The following is a 10,518-nucleotide window of genomic DNA, read 5'->3' as shown; positions in this document are numbered from 1 at the left end:
TTCTTATATGACTTATATTTTTCTTCCGCCTTCTTTGATCTGTCCTTTATGAATTCCTTATATAACGCATTCTTCTTTTTACATGCATTCTGTAATCCCTTACTCATCCACGGTTTCCCACTGTAATTCCTTTTGTTGTCATATACTTTCTTAAATATATTTAAAAATTGCTCATATGCTTTATCTAAGTCTTCCTCTCTGTAAACTGATTCCCAGTTTTGCCCCATAAAATCCTCTTTTAGCCTCCTTACAGCATGTCCATTCGTCACCTTTCTATAGAAAAGATTTGTTTTTGGCCTCTCTTTTCTATACTGGCATAAACCACAAATACTGGTAGATGATCACTAATATCATTTATAAGTAATCCACTTGTCATTTTACTGTCAATAACATTGGTAAGTATATTATCTATTAGTGTTGCATGCTGGGTTGTTACTCTACTTGGCTTTGTAATTTTTGGGTATAAACTGCATCTATATATTGTGTTAAACTCCTCAGTTCCTGTGTGCTTGTTAGGATTTAACAAATCTATATTGAAGTCACCACATATGAACATTAATTTATGACTTATTGTCAAGTAATTTTTTTTTTTTGGTTCTTCTCTTTGTGAGGCAACAATGTTCACAGCACATTTTATACTATATGATACGATTGTGATCAATGTAGAAACAGCAAACTGAGAGGGAGAAGGACCCCAGTGCAGCGCAGTGTGGCAAAGCAGGCGATAAATTCTGGGGGAACTAGTGTGGATGTGGTATGCTTGGGCCTAGACAGGACGGAAACTGGGATTGTGACAAACATGCTGAACTCTGGCACCTTATAATTTGCCTTTGAGGATATTCTTTTCATTTTGTATACTAAACACCTAATTGATAACTTAATGTAGTGGATAAAATCTTGACATTCCCTGCTAATGAAATTACTTGCAGCACTAGTCACAGTTGGAACATGTAAAAAGAAACTTTGGAGTCCCTGAAGGCAACTTGACTCCTCTGCTAACAAAGGCGTTTGACATTTTGATGTCTGACAATGTTCAGAGAAGTCACGCAAGAAGCATTTTCAATCTTTTTTTTACTGTTTCTAGACAATGATGGATAATAACAATTTAATGCTTTTCACAGAAGCTTGCCTCAGCAAAGGTGTTACCTCAAACAGACAGCAGCTAAGATTTAGAAAGAGACACATTACACCTGCTTTTGACTTTTTTTCAAGCTGTAAAAAGAAATTAATTTTCAAAGCCCCTCAAAAGCATTGTCAACCTGGCTTTTTGATACACAGGAGATGGTAACCTGCTTATGTATTCTGAAAAACCACAAATATGCACATGATGGCAGCTATCCAGTTACACAATACTGAATCTGTAATGTACAAACCACATCTTCATATGCAAACATACATATTATTAGACAGCAAGAGCACATATTGATGTGGAAAAAGACTAAAAGAAACATTCTTTAAGTTAGATTGCAGTTTTGAAGATTTATTTTCTATTTCAAACCTTAATAATCACTCGGTGAGAAGTAAAGCCCTACATTACTGACACTGCAAATTGATACCGTAGCATTTAATAGTTAGAGCGTCACTTTGACCCTAACTGACCCCACCTCTAGGTGGCACTGCCAACCATATAGCAAAATGACAAGGGCAGCTTATACGGTGCATAATCAGTAAAAGGCTAAAGAATAAAGCCCAGAGAAGAATGTCAGACTGGGTTTTCACACAGCCTAAGCTCACATCCATAAACCAGTTTAAATGTGATGCACGTTTATGACATTATTCATTATTTTTCATTTAATGTATTCTTTGTCAATCCCCTCCTCTGTTTTGTCAGCATCGTAACTGTTAAGACCCGCAACTACTTGTTATTATACACAGATTTGATGTACATTTAGTATTTTCAGCTCAGCCATAAATAACATGCATGTAGAGTGTCGGGCAGGAATTACAAAGACCTCATGTAAAACAGATGCCATGTGTTTTAAGTATTTATTCCTATTTTTAATCTGTGTCAATTATGTGTTTACAGGTTTATATTCAAACTACATTGTGATTGTTACGTGAGTGTGATGGCTATGAACAGCATAATATCTTACAAACATCTCTCCATGGATTTAGAGGAGCAGATCAACACAATAAAGAAGCTACAAGTGTTTGTGTGGCCTTGTTTGATGGAGATCCACAGAAAGGCGGCCATGTTTGTTTTCCCAGAAAAATGTGGCGTTGCAGACCTGAGCATAAGGAAAAAAGGCAGACAGGCAAAAGAAAAAGAAAAAGTAAAATGAAAAAGAAAGAGAGGGAGAAATAGCAAGAAAAAGACAAGATTTTTTTTATTTGATTGTAGGTAGACAGACTTTGAACTGTGGCTGCACCTGTTCCCCATCAAGACAGTGATGTGACATTCCACAACCGGGAATACAGACATATCCCCAACACAGGAAAAAGTAATAGATGAGAACTGGAGGGTTGGGAGGGAGTATAAGATTACAGTCTTTCATCTGAGAGGATAAAACTGACATTTATAAGGCCAGCGAGTAGCTGGTTCTGCTTAAAAGTTGGCAGGGGTAAAACTAGACCAAAACACAAGAACAACAAGAAAGACTAAATATAACACTTAACATTCCTATTTTGAGGCGTTAACTGGGGCCATCTGATGCTAATTAGACAACTTCTTTTCTGCTTGTCTGTCCTTGAAATTGATCCAGCAACTTAATCCCACTATTTGTCATTTTTCTGTCGCAGTGTAGGATGAGCTTTGAATAATTTATCACCTTTGACATGTTTCAAGCTTTTTATATTCTTTATGAGCAAACAATAAGGAAGTGAAGGCACTGAGGCACCAGTTTTTGCCATTTCTTTATTAAATTCTGAGGTAAATCCGTCTAAGTGGCAGTACTTTTATGACATGCTTCCCAGTCTCAGCAGTTAATGGAAAAGGCTGCTGAAAGCAAGACAAAGCTCCCCAAACACTGCTCTGTTGACTAAGGGAAATACCACTATGTGGGGAGTGGGTGTCAAGTCAAGACTAAAAATAATCACAACTTAAAACTCCCCGGTGCAATGAATCTTTCCAAAAGTAACAGATCTTGTGTTTCTCCCCTTAAAATTGGCTTGGAGGCCTAACAATGGTTCATTCAACTGAGAGGCAAAGTGTTCAATTTGGTCTGGCAAACAGTTCTCACTTAAGCTCTATTTACAATCCTCATGGAGAGAGGGAAACAATTTTCGTATGTCCATCACTGATGTCTGTCAGGGGTGTGATTTTGTGAGCAGTGACGTTCAACGTATACTGTTTATAAGTCTAATTTGGCAGGCTGCTTATCAAACCCATTAGTAGCAACAAATCAGACAGAGCTGTTAATCAGCCCTGACAGCTCTGAAATGTTTAACTTCTTTAAGGAACAAACAAAGGTTCTGTGATTTGTAAGGACATGTCCAACCACCTAAACCAGGGGTTCTCAACTTGTAACTTAAGGCCCTCCTCTTTTGATTGTAAAATTTTTTTTTCCAAGCACCACATTATCAAATAATTGAGAAAAAAATCTAACAATGTCTTCATTGTATGTATTTAACATTTTTCCTCACTACATGCTTTGGAGCTTTAAGTAGCACAAGGTTGTCTCCCACATCACTTTTTATTTGAAAACTGATCCATTTTGTGTCATTGCATCCAAGGAAACGTTGGCTGGTTAGGTAGCTAGCAGCAGTAAAGCATGTTTGTCACTTCCTGATGATATGTCGTGAGCAGTATTGTGATATTCAAATGCAATTTGTCATTGAAATTATGCATTTTAATAGGATTTATCTTTTTTATTTATGTGAATTCTTGAGCACATCTAATACCTAGCTTTGTAAACAACAACAACAACAACAACAACAACAACAACAATAAATTTAATCTAGCCCTTTGCAGAACTAATCTGTGGCCCACCAGATGGCGCTCTGAGGCCCACTGTTTGAGCATGGCTGATTTAAACAAACCTGATGGAAGTCACCTTGACTGACCTGTCCCATTTCATCCCTTCCTTTGACTGAAAAAATTGTTTCAGCTTCCAGAGTTTCACAACAATAGATGCAGTAGTCTTTAAGGTAATCCTCATAAAGTCATCATTCAGAAACTTGAGGTTTATACAAAAATGTGGCTGAGCTGAGCCCAAGTTTTAAATGCTGAGGAATTCAAAACAGAGGGAAAGGAAATAACTCTGACACAGATAAACTGACACAGCACTCTGAGGAGCCATATTGAGGCTCACAATATATGTCACTTTGCCAGGGCAGAAAATAGTGAGCGAAACAAGTCAGACATTTGAAAAATGACAGTATACCCAACATCTCACACACACCATCCACATGCTACGAACAAGTAGATATTTCTCTCAATGAAAACATCAGTTTCTTCCAAATAAGGTGTTTTGTTTCTACATGCTATACTTCTCAATCTCAACCAAAACATTCCTGGACATGAACAAGTAACTGATCCACAGCCATTATCTGTTCCTGCTGGCTGTGTTTCAGCCTTAGCACCTGTATCCTGATCATTATGACTTCATTATGGAAGCACTAAATGGGCCTGTATTCTTCTCGTTTCCAAATGGCTATCAGCAATCATTAACAAGTCAACCATTTTCGAGGTTTCAGTTTCTTACTTGAAGCTCTTCATTAGCCAAGGCTTGAAATACTCTTCAATTCATTATCACACTAACCCCAAGCAATTCATGAATAATGATACATGTATTTCAAAAACTATCTGTCATATCTGGATGCTTCTTCATGTTTGTCATCTCACTCAGATTGGTGACTGGAGTCAAGAGGTAACTGCAGAGCAAAGTAAAGATTGACTTGGTCCACGAGACAGCAAGCAGACAAAGGGCTGTGAGTAAACGTCCACTGGCCTTTATTGGTTTGCTCTTTTCCTGTTGCAAGAGAACCTGCAAATGTTAAGAGGGTTAAACACACTCACTCGCACATACCGGCAAAAATCCCTCCAGCCACTGGTGTGGAGAAGGGGAGCATGCTGCAGGCTGTGATCCCACCAGGAATAATCAAGCTTTTAGCTACTGAAGCCATCAAAACATTTTTCTTGGTTTTCTTAACCAAGTTTGGGCCAGTTTTTACCACTGTGATCTTTAAAAAAACATGTTTTACCACTGGAAGAAAATAGTGAGGTCTGTGGATTGCCTTGAGTAATCAGGACATTATTTCTTGAAAGACCCTTTGCTATTGAGTGTTTTACTTTAGGTTGATTGGCTACTCTAAATTGCCTCCTTGGAGTGAGTGTGGGTGTGTATGGCCATCTGTCTCTAAGTGTCAACCCTGTGATAGACTGGAGACTTGTCCAGGGTGGACTCCACCTGCCCAGTGTCAGCTGGGATTGGCCCCTATGACCCTATTCAGGATAAGCAGTATAGATAATGGATGGATGGATGGAAAAAAAAGTCCTGGTAAACCCAGTGATATACTGTAGCTGTACCTGCCTGCAGCGCGCTGCACAGTGGATGGATCAATCAAATATGCTTCACTTGCCATTGCTCTACAGGTCAGAGGCAGCTGCAGACATCTTCTTGAACTTTTATTTTTTAACCAACCACTGTTCTGAGGTATTTTTCATTGTACTTGATATTTTTATTAGTAATTATTCAAAACACACTCTTCCAGTGAACCAAGTACTGCCTTTCTCCACTTCCTGAAAAACCTATTAGTTTATTATGTGAACTATACTGTGCCAGTGGTGAGGACATAACATGCTCTCAGCTAAGTCTACAGTACTGTAATTCCAAATCTCAGCAGCTACTGCCAGCAATGGAGCACCAAAGCCTGCAACAGTGGGTGATTGTCTGGAGCTCAGGAGCCAGTTAACCACTGATGCATACACACTCACTCTCTTGAATTCAAAGGAGGCCACACTTGTTCCTGTTCAACTCTTTTCTCCCATAATGCTCTCATTTTCACTCTCAAGGACATAAAACCCTGAACCTCTTAGGAGTTCAGGCCCACTTTGTTTCCCATCAATCAAACAATATCAGCAGAGAATGCACTGTAGATTCAGCTTAGATCATGTCTGGAAGGGATTCAGAACAGAGTACAGACAATTTGGACTCACTTCTGACAGCAGATAGCCTGTGGAAATGTAAATATCTGTAGCTCCACAGTCCCAGTTGAATGTAACAAGACAACAAAAACAAAAGGCTAGATGTCAGGAATGCACACGTCCATGAGGAATTTTCAGGTTAAAGGCACCAAAAGGTCTTTCTTCCCACTGAGGGACTAAACACCGAAGCACAGTTTAATAATCCTGTTAGATCTTGAGTCACTGACAGCTGTTCTTATGCTTACACCATCTTGCAGTATAACGCTGATTTAACACCGACATCCTGGATAAGCATCATTGCTTCCAAGACATCCTCGTTCTTCCACTCTACGCGTTTCAGTGTTTATTTCCCAGTTTGTCATAGCTAATGTATGTGATTAAAAGACAAAAAAAACGAAAAGCACAGTCATCAGATGGGAATGGACACACTCTTTGTATTATGCAGGCCTAAACAATGAAAAGTCAGCAAAAACACCTCTATCTACCTGGAAAGAGCAGTAGTAATAACAACGTCCGGGGATTTCTAACCTAAACCTAATGGTGACTGAACTTCGTTAGTTTAGCCTGTTGGCGACCCTGTCACTGAACGAGGAATCAGAACTGACATTAATTATTTAGTTGCTATTTTAAATGAAAGCATGCCTTGGGTGCTGTGCCAAATGCCCATACACATCTTAACATAGGTGCACCACTTGACCAAAACAGCCACTTACGTTGCTGCCGCGGAAACGTGTCCACTCCTTGTCCGTTGAGCTCCTAAATGCATTTGTATGCATTTGTCCAGGCAGCAGTGATCTGGGTGAAAATAGAATCACACTGAAGAAGATACCTGCTCATGGGCTAACCCTCTGGTAATAGCCAGATGAAGTGTAAATTGACCGGAAGAGTTCTGCCACCTCAGAATTTCCTCATCGTATTGTAGTCCCGAGGAGAGATCTCCCACTCGTTCCAGCGTGAGCCTCACAAATGCGTTGCGCTCTGTGGCGCGCAGTGATCACGCTATTTCTATCCAAAATAAAGACGCGCAACAGTTGCACAGAGAAAAAGTGGACTGGAGAACAGCTAGTCGGGCTGCAGCGGTGTTAAGTCGAATAAGAGCTCAGCTACTTCTCTCTGAGTGCTGTCCAACACAACCGCAGAGCTCTGCGCGTCTCTACCTCCAGGCGGTGATTTCTGCTATGTGCCTTGACTTGTACTGATATAAGGGAATCTGTGTTCACTCCAGCTCAAGCTGGTGGTGTTGGATTTCACCAGTTACTAACTCGTGACATCACGGATAGAATTTTGACGTGCGGTCATTAGCGCCCTTTGCCTACTGTGACTAATGTACAAGCTTAAAATGGGCACAGTGTCAAAGTTTATACAGCAAAGTAGAAGACATGTTCCAATTTGTAAAAAGACGCAGACTGGATTTAGTGTTGATGCCAGAGAAAAACTGATGAGATCAGCTGTTGCTGTCTCATGTTGTTTGCTGACAGGCACATCTGCCAGGGGCTGCAGCTCAGGCGATGTTGCCCTGGTAAAATTGGTAAAAATGATTTCTGCTATCCAACTTTGGGGAAGTGGTATGAGGACTAGTTTACAACTCTTTACTCTGGTATAAAAATACTATCAGCATTCCACTGAACAGTATGTCTTGAAAAAATAAACACTTCTTGTCTTGGCAAGAGGTATTGCTGTCCAATTAGAAACCACAAATGTTAATTTGAATCTCACATGCAGTCACTAGTATTAAAATCAGCCCCAACAAGTAAGTGATAAAGTCTTTTTTAGCATTGCGTGGTTGGCTAATGGTTTCCTGGGACTCCTAATGGTTCAAATAGCTAAAATGATGTAAATAACAATAAACCACTGTCAGATTTGATGTGAAATATTCAGCAGTACATGCACATTGCAGTGCTGAAGTATGCTGTCTGTTAAATGATCTAATTGCATTGTGGCCTTAATTTTTTTGGACAGCATTCAGAATTCAGAATTATTAAATTATATTCGTGAGCAGGTCTGAAAACATTAAAACTGGTTTAAAAGGTGGGTAGCAAGTCATGCAGCTCCATCTGAAGAGTTTAACATAAAGAGGGTGTATCAGCAGTAAAAATCCAAGTTGTGTTTTTCATAAAACATTTTTGTTCTGGCACTGATTTAGAGAAAAACATTCTCTGTTTCACTGTATAATGACGTGTCTGAACAGAAACAAACAGGCTCTAATCCACTTCCACCACTCCCCATCCAGGTTAACCCATTAACTTAGAACACCCCAGCATCCTCCTCCAGACGTCCGCAGCCTCTGTCATCTCACATGGGGAGGGAGTCCATATGGTTTGCAGTTTAGGGAACCAGGGGGATGCTACTAGGAGACGGAGCAGTTCCTGCCTCCAATGCCAGGTCACACAGAGTTTCCTAACATGAAAACAACCAAGCTGCAGTTACAGTGAACAGCTGTAATGCCCAAATATGGAATCATTTAATAAAAAGCCAAAGTGACATGGAAACTTTAAGTGAACTTGCCAGTCACCATAAACAGTGAGGTTAACAAAGGGTGTTCATATTGTGTTCACAGACAAGGCATATGAGGTCCTTTGTGCTATGAAGGTCTGTGTGTGTGTGTGTGTGTGTGTCCGCAGCAGTGGGTCACACTTTCTTCCCACTCTTTATCAAAGACAGTTGTCTCTGAGGAGGAAGAAAGTGCATAGGATGCTCTCTCTCTCTCGTTCTCTCTGGCTTTGCCATCATTTTCTGGATAGATGCGCTTTGACCAGATGTCATCTTCCTCCTCAAGGAAACAGAACTGTGGAGATGCTGGATCTTTGACATGACCGTGAATCAACATCATGAACAACTGATTTACATGATCAGTTTGTTGCAAACCCCTGACATAGATGGGGGATAAAATCTAGTAGAGCCCTTGTTACTTGTAGACCGGTAAACATTTGGAAAAGTTTGCATCCAGACGTGTAATATTGACAAAATCCTTGAAGACATGCGTGTTCTAGAAGCTCTCTTGCTCCAAAGAGGTCTTATGAAGCTTTTAACTGTATTATAGCATAAAACTGCATCAGCCAAATATGCACACAGATTTACTGCAAACATTTCAAGATGACCTTTTTTTCCACATGCCCAGATGTGTACAAATCAGTACAATATGCAGTGAGCACCAAAATGCCAGACCCAGAGAGTGACTGGTGTTTGACAGTCAGAATCAGATCACTTCTCCTTTATCTTTCTTGAGAAATGGTGCAGATGAGTGTACTCTGACCCTCTCCTGAAACATGTGGTATCCCCCTCCTGCAGTTTGATAACTTATGCAGTGAAATGGCTGGATCACAGAAGCACTATGGTTGTACATAGACCAGGGTTCTTGGACAGTCACTGCTGAGCTAGTAAAGTCCAGTACAACACAAAGGGTGGACTTTATTTTGATTAGATCAGCATGTGGTCACAGTCAAAGTGCTTCCATATGATCAAATATTTAATAATGCACAAAGCACACATTCTAGTTTGACTTCTTAATGTACCAAAATAGCTCTTTTTTTTACATATACACAGTGGAAACAACTTTTCTTGTGCAGTTTCTTATGTTCAGTGTATAAAAGCCACACCTTTACATGTGCCGGCAGTGTGTTGATGGAAACCTCATTTGGACACAGCGGTGTTCCTGGCCTCAGTCCCTGGAACTGCATGTATTCCTACCTGCTCACGCTTGTCCCTTCAGTGATTTAATCTCCAGAACTTCCCATATAAAGGCCTGAATCCAATCACCATGTGCTGGGTGGAGAGCACATTGTCTTTCAGGTTAAGCATTCATAGTATAGTCACAGCTTGAAATGTGGAGTGTATGGAAACTAAAGCACACAGGACCAGAGTGAAGCCAAATTCAACCAGGCTGGTTAAAGCGAGGAAGAAGGGGAACATTCTACAGCTGGTGCAGCGTAAAACAAAATGTTGCTTTGTAACCAGCCAGTAAAAAGGGGTTTTAAGTGCTACTGTAAGTGCACTCTTCTCAACATAATGCTGCAGACACAGTTGGCTATGTGTTTCTTATTAGTTACACAGCTCATCACTCAGTGTCTGCTGTGAACATGACTGATCAAGGCCAGTGCGTTGGCGTTGACATATGTTTGTACAGCCAGGTTGGTAACTGACTCTACCTACAGAGTGGCGAGACACTAAACCTGCCTCTGTCTGTAATTAGTAAACACGGCCCTGTGTAATTTCTGTTCTGTGTGCGTGTCACCGGCTTGTAGAGCTGTTATTTTGCTGAGCATGGAGAGTGTGGACAACAGCTGGGAGAGTGCTTAACAGATGGTGGAAAACAGAGCAATTGATAGCTATAACAATACTCCATGTAGTAGTGTGTTTAAGTGTGTATGCAGTGAGGTGGTTTGCAGAGCTTAAGGGATCATGGGAAAGCAGGGATGAGGGGCCAGGGGAGTCCA

At 40.4% G+C, this 10,518-nt stretch overlaps 1 protein-coding gene across 2 annotated transcripts in view; it reads right to left on the bottom strand.

Annotated features, from left to right (window-relative positions):
• The window catches only part of col24a1 (collagen type XXIV alpha 1 chain), a 62,755-nt gene extending 55,221 nt beyond the window's left edge, over positions 1-7,534 (bottom strand). For both annotated transcript variants that reach the window (XR_002275175.1, XM_020602920.1), the window contains exon 1: positions 6,799-7,534. Coding sequence is in view for 1 of the 2 variants with exons in the window: in XM_020602920.1 (XP_020458576.1) it covers positions 6,799-6,851 (53 nt within the window). In the remaining variant the exon portion in view is untranslated. The remainder of the gene's footprint in view (positions 1-6,798) is intronic.
• Positions 7,535-10,518: the final 2,984 nt, after the last annotated feature.

This window comes from Monopterus albus, unplaced genomic scaffold (genome assembly GCF_001952655.1).
Source record: "Monopterus albus unplaced genomic scaffold, M_albus_1.0 scaffold58.1, whole genome shotgun sequence".
Taxonomy (NCBI): domain Eukaryota; kingdom Metazoa; phylum Chordata; class Actinopteri; order Synbranchiformes; family Synbranchidae; genus Monopterus; species Monopterus albus.
This window is presented reverse-complemented; position numbering and strand designations above follow the sequence as displayed.